At 40.1% G+C, this 17,205-nt stretch overlaps 1 protein-coding gene across 1 annotated transcript; it reads left to right on the top strand.

Annotated features, from left to right (window-relative positions):
• Positions 1-1,569: 1,569 nt before the first annotated feature.
• Positions 1,570-16,673, top strand: alpi.1 (alkaline phosphatase, intestinal, tandem duplicate 1). Its single transcript, XM_069702206.1, has 12 exons — positions 1,570-1,909; positions 5,230-5,346; positions 6,029-6,154; positions 9,226-9,341; positions 10,520-10,694; positions 10,809-10,981; positions 12,140-12,274; positions 12,411-12,480; positions 13,457-13,591; positions 13,869-14,060; positions 14,390-14,506; positions 15,436-16,673. Exons 1-12 carry the CDS (start codon positions 1,858-1,860, stop codon positions 15,708-15,710), a joined length of 1,683 nt encoding a protein of 560 aa, XP_069558307.1. The 5' UTR covers positions 1,570-1,857; the 3' UTR covers positions 15,711-16,673.
• Positions 16,674-17,205: the final 532 nt, after the last annotated feature.

Consider the following 17,205-nt stretch of genomic DNA (forward strand, 5'->3'; position numbering starts at 1 on the left):
AATGCTTGCAGGTCAGTGATGAAGCTTATAGTTTACTTAAAAGCTTGTGAATTACAATTTCGCTTTAGTACATTTAGTCCCCTGGGTGGTCCAATGTGACCCCCAAAAAATGTCAGCCACATTGGTAATCCATGCATGACAGTGTGACCTAAATGACCAATTTATAAATAGAGATGAAGCGCTCTAAACTAATTGAATGAAAAAAAACAGCCCATCTCACGGCAGTTCTCCTTGTGCTGCTGACAGACTGTGTCTGGTCAGCACCTGGAGAATATTGAGGATGCTGCAGAGGATGGTTTTGGACAGAGGCCTGGCTCAGAAAATAAACCTAAGTCTGACCTCAAGCGCCAGTCGCAGAGTCTCCTGACCTCACCACCTGACACAATGTTCCTCCCATAAGGCATCATGCCTGGGTGGCCATGCAGGAAAAAGGAACTCACTTTGGCCCTCTTTCAAAAAGGAAAACAAAAGCTATGATGAAGAACAGCATAACTTTCACTTTATGCTTTTCCACCACACTGACTGGACTCTTGATTTACTAACATTCATTTTTGTGGCCTTCCCTTACTTTCACCCAGCCTAAAAAAAAAAAAAAAAAAAAAATGATTTGGGAATCTTGTTACACTTTTTTTGGAAACTTGTGTTCCAGCCTGGTCTTGCCCAAGGTCTTGCCAGGTGAGGCAAATTGTAGCTGGAATTGATTTGTTTTGAATGATGCTTCTGTATGCGGTAAGAGTGTTCTTGCACCCTCCTCCCCCTCACACACACACACACACACACACACACACACACACACACACACACACACACACACACACACACACACACACACACACACACACACACACATACACACCACCACCACCACCACTACCTCCCTTCCTCCCTCCCGGCTCTCTTGTTCTCCTTCCCTGAATCTTTCTGTGCATGTTTGATGGCCTCTGTAATGACGGCTGTTTGATGTGGAGGAGATCTCGGTTAAGCAGAGTGCTTAGTTGAGTGGGAAACGAGGAATGGGAGGCAGGTACGACACGGTTGTGTGCGTTGATTAGAAGTCTTCCTTTGTCCCATCAGACCACGCTCGACCATCCTGAATATGAATGCATCTCTCTGAGTTCTACTGTATCTGTGCTCCTTCATAATCCTGGTTTTCAGTTAACAGTTAGCTTAGTAGTACACGTTTACTTTCACATGCCTGTCTCTGCATTGTACAGCATTTTGACTCTGCGCTGCATTCCTCAAACCCTTTGCCCCACTTTGACTCCTCTGAAACCAATTCAGACTTTTCCTGCAGCCAACTACAAAGCACAAACCTGTGTGAGCTGCTGACAGACACGTGTCCACAAAGGACTGCGAGAAGAAACCACTTTGATTCGATGCAATGTGGAGGGAAAAGATGGGCAGTGTGGGGAGGGAAATGGGCCCGCTCTCTGATTTGATGGATATTTCTGACGCACACTGGTAAAAAGGTGAGTGCTGCTGGTGGTGCAGACATGTGTGTGCGTGTTAAAATAAGTGTGTTTCCCCATCCTCCTCTGCCGCTGTCTCAAACAAAAGATGTAAGCCAAGGCTACAAAATGGTTGTGGTGGATGGAAAATAACTTTTTTGTTTTACATCAGTTATTTATTACCTCTCTGGACACCTTGGATGTGATAAATCTTGCCAGCTATTGTTATAGAAGGAGGTAAAAGAACCAGATTGTAATTGCAAAGAATTTAGGGAACCAAGAAAGTGGGAGAAGCATAAGAAGAAAAAGTGGAGCAGCAAGAAGAGGGAAGTGAGGAGAACTGTACCAGTGTTGGGGGGAAAAATAATTAAGTCCGACAGCTGAAGAGATTCTCAGGCGCAGAGGCAAGATGATACTGTATATATCATTCGTACTTCTCCTTACGAGATTTGGCTGCACAGGTGAGTCAGAATTTTATATTTGCGATGTTTCTAAGGCAGCAAATAGCAGAGCAAAGGTTAACAAACCAACAACGACCATAAGCAAAGATTTGATGTGGTCACCATGAAGCCATGAAAGCATTTTTTTATGACACGATGTCAAATGCAATATATTCTATGTGCCTGGAAATGGGTTTACTGTAATTTACTTTTTTCCATGTTATGGCTTGTTGGTATGAAATCAGATATAACACAAGTGTAATACATCACAGAGTGGTAGGCATGTTTATATTCATACAAACAAACACACAGAATAACGTGCACACACACACTCACACTCTTGCCTAATTAGGATAAGCTCCATATTTATTTTATGAGTCCAATTAAAAACTAAGTGAGGCCACTTCTCAAAGCTGTCAGATTGTTTGATGTTGAGGTAGCCACCTCTTGCCACAGCTGCTGTGAGTATGCTGTCTCGAGGCTAGTTGTGGGTCTCATGGTACTTCACCTCTAATTGTCCCTCAATTGAGTTGCATGCCATGCAGCAGTAAAACCTTTTATGACTGTCCTTCCAAATATTCCGAGATGGGATCTCAGTCACCAGCGCTTCCCATAAATATGGGTTACATCATTTATGGTACCTCCTTAAATTGATCTAGATATATTAGTCATCTGTCTTGTGGATATCAATCTCCATGAGTGTGTGTTTGAGGGAAAGGGGGGTATTTGTGACAAGGCCAAAATAGATCACAAGCATCATTGCAGACATAGTTTAATTGTTCCACCAGTGCTGTCTCTGTTTTTATTCTCTTTAAGATCTGGCAGCCAGACTGTCTTTTCCCTCTTTCCCTGTCCTTCTCAAAGATGCCCTCTCAAGCATCTGCAGCATTCACCATCAATATCTCTGTCTCAATCTATTTTTCCTATATCTTTGTTATCTGTACATTTTCTTTTTAAAACCATGTCTTAAAAGTCAAAGGAAAGGATTTGGCCCTTTCTTTGAAACTGTGGCTGTGTGGTCTGGCACCACCCACATGTATATACTCGCTTTGACAACCTGAACCTAAACATTTCCATGCACCAGTTGTAATCTAAACGCAAAATCTAGCTAACCACTGTAATTTACAGAATCTATAGGTTAAAGGAGCCCAGCATGGTAAGAGCAGAGAAGAAAGAAGCTGCGGGGAGTGTAACGTTTGTAATTCACTTTTAGAGGAGTCTGACTCCAGATGCTGAAATGAAGGAGTGCTTTATGTTTTATATGTACCTTAAAAAGGTCTGTTTTAGGTTCTTTTGATATGAACTGTAACAGTCAACACCTAAAAGGACCCTTCATCAACTGAGGAAACAAAAAGACAAAACCAGCAAAACAGAATATAAAAGAGCTTCTTCCACAAGTTAAATTTTACCATTGTATGTGATATTTGAGATCACTATGAAGCAATAGGTGTCTCTGAGTTAAATAGTCAAAACTAACGCTAAAACTATTTCAGCAACAGCTAGTATTAGTCTTCAGAATGGATCATGATTATTCTTTAGCAGGATCGATCCTTCATACTTTTGAGATTTGTGGATATGTGCTTTTTTTAGTCGGAGAGGACAGGAAGTCTGTTTAAACTCCGCACATGACAAAGAAAAGCCCCGCACTGTGCGGTTTCCACGGATTCGTGATCTCAATAGTGTACACAAGTCACCATCTGCTATATTATAAATATCCCAGTTACTCTCCATCAGAAGCCAGGTTAAGTAGTCACTGCCGTTTTACTTGGGGCAAATGAAATATGAGGTGTTGTTAAACTACAAAAACATTAAATATAACTATTACAAATGATTGTATTTAAAATCCAAGATTTGATATGAGGAATATAATGTACATCTGAATACGGTTAAGTACTGTGGCTTTGATTGAGTTTGAATTTTGCTTATCAGAGAATTCAATCTATTACCGAACTGTATGTGACGTATACATCAGAGTTGTTGGTTGTTGTTGTGCTTTGTTTTGTTCACGTCAGTCTATTAAACTCCCAGGAGTTCAAGGGCATTCAAGCTTGCCATATAATCAGTCAACAAAAGCGCCTATGCACCTTGAGGTGGATGGTTGATCCACGCTGAGCCCTAAAACAGCCATTAGGTGTTTACACTTGTCTTACAGGAAACTAATTTGACTTTCCCAACCAAAGCTAGACTTTCTCCCAGGGGCAAACCCATAACAAATGAACAGACAGACATGCCTATACAGGTTTTCCTGCTTTTGCACATTACCGCTGGTCTTTCCAGTTCATGTGGTGTGGGCCACATCATGTGAGGCCTCTTTACCCAGATTGCTGCTGTGATTTTATTGCATCCTTGATTAGGCACATGTGACTAACTACAAACCCCTGTTGGCAACGGGTGAGTGGTTGGCAGAAAGCAGAGGTCTTCCAGAGCTCTGAATCGTAACATGATTCAGCCTCGTGGGTTCACAAGGCGAGAGCCGTTCACCAGGAATTTGATTCTTCTGGCTGTGTGGAACAAAGTCGGCCCTATTCACCTCATTTCACACATTAACTGTTGTGTTTGCATAGAAGAGAGAAGATATTTTCATTTTGCAGGCGGGCTCCACTACCTCACAGAAGAAAAATGCTAACCCTGCTTCACTTCCCACTGAAAAACCAGCCAAGTTGACTTGGTGAGAGAGAAAAAATATTGGGGTCTTTTAAATGCAAAAATTCAGAGAGGGGGAAATGGAAATATGACCATTTTCCTGACATAAAAACCAGAGCACATCAAGACTCAATCAAGACATTGATGGGGGTGGGGTGGGTGGAGGGATGGAAAGAGGCACGGTTATGATTTGTATCATGATGGATGCCAACACAAATTGGGTAGCCATTTTTTTTTCTCTCCCCTGTTAAAGGGGACTGCTGCATGAAAAAACCCATTAGACATTTACCACATCAAAGAACCATTCGAACCTCTATCATACAGAGTGAGAGCCTGCAGGAAAGGGAGGGGGAACAAAATTAATGCAACCTTTTAAAACAATAAAACAGGGCGGGTGCTTTTTCAGGAGTCAAAGTAAGTCGAGGGGCTGTGATGCTACACTGCTCGTGTGTGGTCCAAGCTTCTCTTTCTCTCTTTCTGTCTCTCTCCTGGCTCTTCCTCCTTCTCTCACATTCCCTCTTCCCCCTTTTGTGGCTTTAAGCCTATGAGCTGGCGTGGGCCCTTCCTTACTGCACACCCAGCAGGGCTTTATAAAGGCAGGGCTGGAGGTCTCAGCAGCCACACACACACTCTCTGCCTGTGCCTCTGCCTCTTGGTCTGGGTGCTGCTCTGAAAGCTGGCTATGTCAACCTCTCCAGCCTCCAGGTCGCGTGGAATCGAGATGCTGACGCCACACTGCAGGGCCCCCAAACTTTTGGTTATCCTTCTGGGCCCCGTCCTGATGGCTCTGGGCCGGGACACTGCAGACAGCCAAGGTGAGGAGACGACAGAGTTATTATTGGCGCCTGAGGTTGGGATATTAGTAGCACTTTGTGGGCAGACAAATGGACGCGCAGGGAGACTCCAGCAGGTAACCTCAACCTGAGTGTGAGAGGACAGACTGTTCTTGACACCTTGAACTGCTTTGGTGCATGAGCACAAACTCAGGTGTGTGGGTGTAATGGAGTGTGTTAATGTGGATGAACAAAAACTTGTGTCAGTATATTTTTGCTTGTGCCCACCTGTTTATGTAAGCGGTGGGATGGACTGTTTGTCTTTCCGTTATTTTGGTGTGTGGCTGGAGGAATGTTCCTTTTTGACTGTGAGCCTCTCAGTGGGCATGAATGGACAGAGACCAAAGTGTCTTCTCGGCTGTTTTTGTCATTTTGACACATCTTGAGAAACCCCTTTTCTTGTTTGTCCCAAGGCAAAATATGTGTCAAAGTGTCAGGGAAAAGCAAAGAAAAATCAGTGTGTGCTCCCACTGACACTTTACAATTTGTGTAAAACTCCTCTGCAGCAGACCTTTAACATACCACACCTGCACATAGTAAGCAGTCAATATCCCACACATGCCTTAATCTTTATCAACGAAATCTATCTCAGAGATCTGCCCATATCCATTCACAGTCCCCCTGCATCCATCTCATTCTACATGTGTGTGTTTTCATGGAGCAGTGCTGCATGAGCTCGAGAGGGAGCCAGGATATTGGGATGCACAAGCAAAGAAAACACTGGAAGCTGCGCTGACACTCCGTCCTCGGGAGCACCAGGCCAAGAACATCATCCTGTTCCTCGGTGACGGTAGGTTCATGCTATAAAATTAACTCTAGTGAACAGTCAGTTCTGACCTAGTTGTGGTTAAAGTTTATTCAGAAAAGGTGCTACTTTCCACTGTGTTGACAAATGCAGCTCAATATGCAAATTAGTATAAACTGTAACTGCATTCAGATTTTACAGATATTCTTGCTGTACTCAGAATTGATAAAGGGAGAACTGTTTGAACAGTGGACTGTAATAGTAGTGCAAGAGTGTGTGTCTCGATTTGAAAGGGCTGATGAGACTGGGAAAAAAAAAACTTTGGAAAGTTGTATTCCTTTGTTCAAACTGCTAAATCTGCTTTTTAAATTTATGTTAGTATGGAATTGACAAACAAACTCTTGAAGTTGTGTGAGTAGTGATTGAAATAGCGCAGTGTGACATTCATCTCTCAGGCCTGGGACACGTGCACTGCTTGAGTGTCGTGTGCGCGGCAGTTGTGAAATGTCTTGATTTTCATTTCAACGCTCATTTTAATAGGAGAGACCACCTGCACAGTCTGTGAGATGTGTTTGTCATGCCTTGTGGCTGCAGCGCATCATCTAGAGAAATAGGCGACTCGGCTATATTTCATACATGACATGCAGCTCTCAGCAGAATAGACGTGCCGTAAATTAAGACACACTACGAAGACAGTGTGCTCTAGCGTTTATATATGATGGTTAATCAGACAGGTTGCAAGAAACTCAAGTCACTCAAGTGTGGATCTTTCCTCCTATCAACAGTTGGATTACAGTCCTTGCTAAAAAAAAAAACAACAACACGTGCTTCTACCTGCACAGGTGCATGTACATCTCCCTATATGTGCACGATTAAAAAAAAAACTGTAGAACTACCTGCTCAGGGTTTATGCCTTGCACAATCATTCAAATTGCAGTTTAAATCCACGTCTGTCCAGATTCATATTATATATGTTGGGAAGACTTTGAAGGAATTTTATGAAGTTAATCAGACTGTTTCGTTTGATTTGGTTTCATTGTTCTGCTATCTCTGCTGTATTAGTGTTTAATTTCATTGAAAGAAGCAAAAAAACATATTCCGTGTATGTTTTCACATGCTTGACCACACTTATTCTGATTGAACACTAAGTTGTTGCCAGTACAATAGAGAATGCTTCAAATATGTATGTTGCTGCAAAGAAGCTACACATTCTAAAATGTGGAAGCTCCACACAAATCTTCAACCTGGCAGCACATAAGATCTATATAATCACCACAGTTTCAAGGTGGACACCCAAGGTTAGTGTCCCTAATTTGGTGTCTAACCAAATGTGAAACATGGATCAAAATTCCCCATTCTGTTCCTGAGTTATGGCATTGAATAATGTCCAGATAAGTGTTATTGCAGAGTGTGATGATGTCATAATGAAGTTGACCTTTTGGATATCAAATCTCCTCACTTCATCCTTCTATACTGTTTGAGATTTGGGTGAAATTGTGTTATAATTAGCACATTAATTCTTGAGTCGTGGCTACAACTGTGATTTGTGAAGTCACAGCGAACTTTGACCACCAAATTCCAATCAGTTCACTCTTGATTCAAAATGACTGTGACAAATATGAAGAAATTCCCTCAAGAGAGATTGTGTTCAAGAGACAAGCAGAAGAAGTAATGCCTCTGGCCACAGCTGTCGCCTACATGCAAAAATGTTTCCCTGTAACGTCACTAGTGGTCAACAACTTCACAGGGCATCTTTGTGCTGAGTGTGCCACCTTAAAGATCCACTTGGCACTAGATGTGTCCCCCTTTAGCAAAATAATATGGTACTGTATGTGATAAAAATTGGAGAGATGAACTGAAGAAGCCAAAGGAGACTGTTCGGATGACAACTCAGTGATGTTTATTGGCAGCAGCTCGTTCAAGGAGAGATGTCTTACCATGTTGCAGAGCCAGGTTGCTAAACCTCACTGCCTGAACTGTCACACGGGCTCAGTTATAATCAACACATTCTTCCAGATAAGGACATAAATGTGTCCTTGACTTGATTTTGTTCAACATATAGTCAGCCGGGCTGTCTCCAGTTTAGGTATAATCAACACTCATCTCGAGCAGTTAGTTCATAAGGTCAGGGTGTACTGATCGGACCTTGACCCCACATCAGAGGAGTGTCAGATTATGCCAGGACTGAACAATAAAACTTCCCTGACACTGTGATATGTTGGGACAACTACTGCCAGTTGGGGGAAGTTTCCATCTGGATTAGATTTGATTGGAAAAAACTTCTTACATTAATTATCACTTGTGTGGTGCATTTACAGCTGGCGAGGCATTAAATTGATTTTTGTAAGCGATGGTGTTTAAAGGTTTAAAGGCAATGATTTAAGACTGTTTCTTTGTTTATGACAATTTTTGCTTTGAATCAAACCTACTGAGTCATATTTCTGGGTGGTCGGCGCTGAGTTTTCTTTGTGCGTCTCTCCTGCTCAGAGCCTCCTCTCAGATTCATGAATGTCACTTTCAAGGGGGAGTTAAATGCACCAGAGTGGCTTTTTAAAGTCAGGAGAGAACATTAAAACAGTTCACAGCAAAAGATTAAAACAGATTCCTTAATGTTCTTTAGAAAAAGTGATCGAATACAGAATATTGTTTGACACAGCAGTAACTTGTGTTGATGTGTTAAATATTCTACCAACTGTATCTGAATTGTTTCCGGAAGAGTCAGTGTTGGTCGTGGTGATGATTTTGTTGGAAAATGTGGTTCTCCTAGAAAACCACTGCTTTAAATGTCCTGTCCATATGTGAGTTCAATTGATTTTATTGGATTTAACATGCTTTGACTTTGTTGAATTAGAAAATGATTCTATTCTATTATTTTTTGTCAACATGACAATTTTAGTCAGAGCTTTTGAAACAGACACATTTTAATACCTCCTTTAAAGCAACTATTAGAACAACAACACTTTCATGTAATGTGAATGCATTCAGAATACAGATTTCTAAACCACTGTATCTTTAATACGTAATTCATTATGTCAGTCGACTGAGATGCGAAGCTAAAAAATGAACTGTAGATGTTCCACGTCAGTGACCTTCATTTGTCAATCATTGTCTCACAGGAATGGGCGTGTCCACAGTGTCAGCAGCTCGAATCCTGCGAGGCCAGATGGAGGGTGGCTCTGGGGAAGAAATGGTGCTGGCCATGGACACCTTCCCATACGTGGCCCTGTCTAAGGTGACAACAAGTGTAGAAAACAATGCAGTTTAAGAGAGTCATCATATAACTTGAGCTGTTTTTTTTTTTTTTTTTCAAATGTATTTTATTCTACTTCAGACAAAAAGACAGTTGCAGGAACACAGATACATGTTCTTGCACTCTGTGACCTCTAACACAAACACAACACACAAACACAACACACACACACACACACACACACACACACACACACACACACACACACACACACACACACACACACACACACACACACACACACACACACACACACACACACACACACACACACTTAGATTATGTGTGTGTGTATGTAAGACAGAAAGTGAGAACAAGAGAGAAAGGGTATACCACATGCTAAGTGCTTACCAAGCATGTATTCATGCTTGTGCATGCATATAATTCTTTAAATGTGTCTGTGGTTGCTTGGTAAATCAGTACAGTGTGACACATAGAGAGAAGGAGAACAGTGATGAAAAAGAAGAGTGATGGGAAAAATAGAGATAGAGAAACATGCACTGCAGATGGATACTCCTGTTTGTACAAGGGTGGGTTGAGGGCTTGTGTATGTATCCATTTTTCACATGCTTTGTTTCCTTAACATGCCGTATCTTGTTTTATACTCTCCCCTGCAGCCAAAGCCCTCAAATCTCTATGTCAAAAGAGTTTCAAGGGATTTAGTTAGAATCAACACACAAACATAAACCATACATTATTGTGACTTATGTGTAATTGCAACAATGAATGAGTATTTAGTGTCTTTGGTGATGTCTCAGCCTATAATCAAGTCTGCATTTGCTGAATTCAAGAAAAATGTATATTGGCTAAATCTGGTAGATCTTTTCTCGGATGATCTGTGGCCTGAGTGACTGGTTATCTATTCTATATATGGTGGATTCAGAAAATATTCCTTCACTTTTTGCAGATTTGATTGTGTTGTAGATATCCAAATACTTTTTGAAATGAGATAATTCAGTTTTAAATTTTTAAATGATTTGCAGGAAATTGGGTTAATGGGGTTAGATTGATGAGCAAAAATAGCAATGTTATCTATTTACAATAAAATCTACAACACAATAAAATGTGCAAAAGGTGAACCGGTCTGACTTCTTGTTTTAATCCACTATCTGTTTATTTCCTCCTCTCGCTTTAATTGTATTGGTGTTTCTCCTCCACAGACCTACAGTGTGGATAAGCAGGTAGCTGACAGCGCTAGCACGGCCACAGCCTACCACTGTGGGGTGAAGGCCAACGCTAAGACAGTAGGACTCAGTGCTAAAGCAGTGGCCTATGAGTGCAACACAACCTTCGGCAATGAAGTATACTCAGTGCTACGACGTGCTAAAGCACAAGGTAAAGACACTGGATGGCTCAGCTGTTTCGTGTGTGTGTCTTAAAGAGATCAGCCAGTTTGGATTATATTCTTATCTGAAGATAGGTAAGGACTGCTGTCTTTTTGTTGTCTAGGTAAATCAGTAGGTATAGTGACCACCACCCGTGTCCAGCATGCCTCCCCTGCTGCTGCCTACGCCCACTCTGTCAGCCGCAGCTGGTACAGTGATGTAGATCTCCCTTCCAGTGCCCGGCGGCAGGGTTGTATCGACATTGCCACCCAACTGGTCACCAACGTTGACATTGATGTATGTAAGAACAAAAACTATCTGAAAAAACAATTATTGCAACTTCTGTATAATACACATTAGTATACCACTGCATAATTGAAACAAAGCTTATCTTCACTAGTAATGTGCTCTTTTATGATTGTTTTAATTTCATATTGATAATAGGGGTTGTAATATCACCTTGCAATATGCCGCTCATAAGGGAGTTTACTGGAATATGACTCATTTTCTTTGGAAAGTGAAATAAGTGCTCAAGGACTTTGATCCATTTAAATGTTTTTTAAGACACTACAAGACAGACACAGAATAGGACTGATAAACATGGTGCAGAAAAAAAAACATAAAACACAGGACTAAGTTTGAGAGTACAGTGCATACACTGAACTTTAAATTCATCCATTAGCTTCCTTTCTCATACTTGTATTGTTGTAGGTGGTGTCCCACTGATTTTAGACACCTGGCAATTGAGTTCATTAAAGTATAGTGACAACTTTAAGTTTGTATGTTCTACTGGTAGTTGCTGCATATTGCATTTAGTTTTGATAATTTCCCTTTTGGGATGCATTCCACACTAAGGAAACATATCAGACGGTATAAAGTCTACAGTAGCTTTTAACACAATACAACAGGGATGAGCTATTACTGTAAATCCGGGTGTCTGATATAGAATAGAACTTGATGTACTGATGGTGCATTGATCTGCAGTCAGAAGATCTTCAATGACTTTATGAACAGCCGATGAGAGGCATCTTTTTTAATCGATGAAGCCACCAAACTGATTGTAATGCTTTGCTGTTCAGGCAACACTGTCTCTTTTTAACCCACTACCTTACAGACACAGATATGCAGATCCAACAATGACAAAACTAGGTCACACCTGTGATATATACTAAGAATATAAATAGAAAATGTGGGTTTTTCTTCTTCAAAATATCAATACAATTCAAAAAGGCTTCAAACATATGAACATTCTGTACTCATAATCATTTTCCTTCTTGATCCTCAAGAATCCGTACTGTTTAGTTTTAGTCATCAAATCAGAGAATGATTTGCATCACATGTAAAGTGAATCCAGATTAATACCTGGTAGGATATTAGCAGTAAGTGAAAACTGGAATGACAGGGCAGCACACTTTCTCTGTGTGATGGCGACATTCTGTTTCGTGTCCTTTTAAGGTGATTCTGGGGGGAGGCAGGATATACATGACACCTAAAGGCACCCCCGACCCCGAGTACCCCACCTCCAACTCTCGCAAGGGGGACCGCAAAGACAAGAAAAACCTCATTAATGTGTGGCTGAAGGCTAAACCAGTACGATTATTCAACACAGTTATTGAATGTTAATGATTATTTAACACTATTTTGGCATGAGATGTTTCTTTATTTTTGATGACCATTACTACTACTCACAGATTTGTGTGTGCTCTGGTTTGTGTTTCAGAACAAGAAATCTCACTACGTTTGGCACAGGACACAGTTCGATGAGATTAATATTAAAACTACTGATCGTCTCATGGGTGGGTATAGACAGTCAGTCTGTTAAACACATAACATACTGTGCATCAGATGTTGCTGATAAGCAGACACACATCACACACCATACAGCTCACTGCAGTAGCCTTTACAAAACACACATACACAGCATAAACTGGCAAAAAAGAAACACCCCATATATTTGCTCTCTGCTAATGCTATACACATATTGACAAGTAAACTTATGAAACCTACCCAAAGCTTTAGACACAAGAGACCAATAAACTCGTGTTTTCATCTTCACAGCCAGTGATACAAAAAAAAAAAAAAATCAAAGGGTGCGTTCCTGGCTATGACCATGTGTATGACAGTAATACAGGTGTGTAGCTGCCAACAGCTCAGAGTCATCATGTTTATCATCTTGCACACTTATACAGCTTTCATGTTAGAAATGAATGTGTACTGTCTGAAATCCCTTCTGCTTTTGAAAGTGTTCTTATACTTAAAATAAGGAATCCCAGAGAGACAAAGTAGGCTTTTCCAAAAGCTAGCAGTTAGCTCCTTAAAATTGTCACCATGATATAAGTAGGTTTTCAGTCAGTCAGATGGCTGCCTGAAAGGATATGTCTCAACACTGTTACCAACTTTAAAAAAAAATATATATAAATTAAGATAGCAAATGTGAATATAATAAGCGGGGATAAATAAATGTAGTAATTTGTAATGGTTTTCATGATCTTGTAAGCAGCATGGATTATAATTGAGAAGGCAAAGCTTTGTAGCCACAGATAACCAGGTAAGTAGATTAGTTAGTAGTTTCTAACTGTTCAGTCCTCCTGCATTAGTCTTGCATTTGACTTTTAGTCCTCTAGTAATTTATCTATCGTCTCTCAAGCTGTACTTTTATGCATCCCATTTAGATTTAGCTCAACATTGCTGTCTGCATGCTGCTGCATCTTTTACATGCTACCATCTGAACAAACATCACACTTCTTACTTCCTTTTTGTCTACGGTTCCAGGTCTGTTTGAGCCCAAGGACATGAGATTTGAGGTTTTCCGGAATAACACCCGTGACCCATCCATTGTGGAAATGACAGAAAAGGCCATTCAAATCCTGAAGAAGAATCCCAAAGGATACTTCCTGTTTGTGGAAGATGAGTACTATAGGCTACGACAATTCTCTAATCTTAAAACTCAGCAAGAATATTCTTATTTGGCATGTTAGAAAATGTAATTGTTTAAATGGTCATATTTGCTTTGAGTGAAATTTATAACCCATGGGATCTTAAAACTTGTATAAAGCCCAAGTATACTGAGGTATATGTGGAAAACCTTCAATCCAAAATTGTGTACTTATTTCTTAATTAAAAAAAATAAATTATAATATGTTTTGGGCAAGGTTTAAGTGCCTTTTCTTTTATCTTCTGTTACGAGGGAGAATTGATCATGGCCACCATGATGGCATTGCCAAACTAGCCCTGACAGAAGCTGTGATGTTCGACCGTGCCATTCAACGCGCGGCGCAGCTCACGAGAGAGTCTGATACACTGACAGTGGTCACTGCTGACCACTCTCATGTCTTCACCTTTGGTGGTAACACACCTCGAGGGAATCCCATCTTTGGTACGATTCAGAGCACCAACACTTGGATGCTGTTCAGATTAAAGTCATACTCAAACATATAATTTACACAGAGGGTGAAAATGAGTAAGAATAACAAAGTGAATAATGGATTTTTAGTATGCGGAAAATGGTGGAACTTGCCTATCCATCTTGTTTTCAGATACTCATACATGTAGGTGATTGTATAATAAAGAAAAAAAAGAATTTTGGCTATTTAACTTGCATGTTAAATACTTTTAATGAATTGGCCTCAGAGTTATAAGGTGTATGTGCTTATTTTACCTTCATGTAAAATACAAGACCAAAACATATATTTCTTTGTAACTCAGGTCTGGCACCAAAGAAAGCTGACGACAAAATGCCTTTCACCAGCATCCTGTACGCTAACGGTCCCGGTTATGTCCATATAAATGGAACCAGAGGGAACATCACAATGGTGGATTATTGTAAGTACAAACTAATGTCTTTCAGATGCAGCGCTCGTCTGTGCTGATGTGTGCACACAACTTGAACTGATGTGGTCACAGCTGACTCATGTCTGTGTTTTTCTCTGGAAAGCAAAACATGAAATATGATGTTTATGGTATTCATGATCCCATCTGTTCTGTTCTTTGCACAGGCCTCATATTCTACATGTACTGTACTTAAAAAGGTTATTTGTATTTCTTTGTGGAACGTTGGACAGCAATGATCCAGTTCCTCGTCCTCTTGTTCTGCATCATTCACTGTAGTTCTTGCATGAGTGTAGAAAATGACCTCTACCTAGGGATGAATTACCCTTTAAAATCCCCAATTTTGTGTTTTTGAAACCCATCTGGCACCTTGGGTAAATGTGTAATTACAAGTGAAAGATTTATTTTTCAAAATAATATGTAACCTATCCATCTGGAAAAATATGAAGCACTGCAAAAATCAGCATCTATATCCTGATGAGGACTATGAAGCCAAAATAATATTGCAATCTTTAGAAAAGTAATGGTAAAAGAAAATACAGGTTTCCAACTGATTTTTGCAACAATCTATTTACAATACTGCATAATGACCCTTTGTATAGAGCACACCAAAGATACTACAATACTTTATTATACTTGTTTTCCAGCATTGTTTGTTTCATTTCAGAAAGTTTGCTGTAATTTCAGGGACTTAAATTACATTCTGGGTTTTGAAAACAGCAGTGCTAAAATAATTTTTAGTAAAATAGACTTCATTTTTATAGTCCAGCGTCTCAGTGAATAGATTACTGAAGGTGACACAGTCACATTGAAAAAAAAAAAAAAAAAAAAAAAAAAAAACTACAGTGAAGGTGGTGGCATTGCCTCAAAGGCATAAACATTGTTTGGTGACACACTTCTGTGCTCTACTTGTTTCTGTCCAGATGATGAGGAGTACATGCAGCAGGCTGCCGTCCCATTAGATGCTGAGACACATGGTGGAGAAGATGTAGCGATTTATGCCAAAGGTCCAATGGCTCACCTGTTCCACGGGGTGAAGGAGCAGAACTATGTGGCCCACGTCATGGCCTATGCTGCTTGTCTGGAGCCCTACACGAACTGCCCTCCTCACCCTCACAGTCGTTCCTCCACTGGGCGTGTGAACACACCTCTCAGCCTAATGCTTGGCCTGCTTGGCCTCCTTTGGTTGATCAGATGACCCCCAAACACATACATATCAACACACAGTCACACGATTGCATTGTACGCATGCAGCAATACAGACTATGCACTAAACACAGAGCACATGCACACATTTGTACTGTATGCGCACAGGCTGGCAAAATGTAATGCAGGGATTAACGTACACGGTACTGTATTTGTTGACCGAAAAATACATCACTCAACTATTGACATGCACTTGTACATAACATGGATGGAAAATGCAGGCTTAAACATGCTTGTGTTAACTCTTTTCAGGGTCATACTAAAAGGCAGGTAGTGCAGGCTTGTGCACATGCAAATATGACAGCATGAACAGTAATTCAGGAAACACACCCTACGATTGTTTCCATTGCAAGACCATCAATACTTGCTATCTTTTATTTAAACTATTTCCAACTTATACTTGCAATGTGACTAACCTGCACTAACAAGTCATTTCATTCCAGTTTTGCCTTGCATTCACAAATTAAATACAATCACTGCTAGCAAAGCTCACAATGAGCTGTAATTTACTATTTACACATTAATCTGAGGGTTTGCCCAGAATAACTTGAAACACACAAGCAGGCTGAGGGTCATTGTTCAACTTTTGGACAGATAGGCAGGACACAGCTTGTCACCGTCCAGATGGTAAAAAAAAAAAATCTCTATGATGGTAGCAGAAATGTGGATTTCGATCGCTTCCATTATGCCATGCCGAGCTGCAACACCAACAGACTTTTCAAGAACTCATAAAGATGCTGTTCATCTTTTTGGGTCTTTCAGGAGTCGAAAATATGTAGCTTTTTTTTTAATTTTTATTTTTAACAAGTATGCAAATCGACCTCATTGGTTCCTAATCGTACATGGTCTTTGTTGAATTGTGTATCACTTGATGTAATCCACTTGGATTGTATATGAATGTATTTTGTAAGAAAATTTTACATGTATTTTTATACAGTTTTTCTGCAAGTGTATGAGAGCATAAAAAAAAAAAATCTGGTTTTCTTTTTAGTCTATTCTCCAGTTCATTTCATCACAGTTACTTTAACATAACACTTTATTTTATCGGTCTCTGAGTTTCATAAAGATAACCTCAAAAGGAGCTGATATTGAAGGTGTTAATCAGGATAGGTCTTGCTAATATCTATGGAAAAACATAACAAAAGTGGCATGGCACATTTTTGTCAAATGTAAACATTTATAGTTAAACCATTTAAAACAAGGTGAAAAATAGTAGGCCAATTATTATAGTCAGCCAGAGTGAAACTACGGTGTGTCATATAAGTACACACAGAAGAAGTATTAACACATGACTTTGTGTTTCCAGAACTGGAAATTAAAACAAATTGCCACATGAAAATACATCGAAGCAAAAGCAATCAAGTAATGAAAGTTTTCATACATCGATTGTACTTGCAGCAAGTAAAATCAAAGTGCAAAAATGACACACCTTCCATTGTATTACAGTCACACAGTTTATACAAGGTTGTTGTTAGCGTTGTGAGCAG

This window comes from Brachyistius frenatus, unplaced genomic scaffold, assembly GCF_029030835.1.
Source record: "Brachyistius frenatus isolate BFR_SWC_R1_liver_20210118 unplaced genomic scaffold, ASM2903083v1 Contig_41, whole genome shotgun sequence".
NCBI classification, from domain to species: Eukaryota; Metazoa; Chordata; class Actinopteri; family Embiotocidae; genus Brachyistius; species Brachyistius frenatus.

Bases quoted from the DNA above. Each gene is read 5' to 3' on its own strand.
- alpi.1 (XM_069702206.1), top strand. From the start codon at position 1,858: ATGATACTGTATATATCATTCGTACTTCTCCTTACGAGATTTGGCTGC. The intron at 6,155-9,225 runs GTAGGTTCATGC...ATTGTCTCACAG, and splicing joins CATCCTGTTCCTCGGTGACG to GAATGGGCGTGTCCACAGTG. The intron at 9,342-10,519 runs GTGACAACAAGT...TCTCCTCCACAG, and splicing joins CATACGTGGCCCTGTCTAAG to ACCTACAGTGTGGATAAGCA.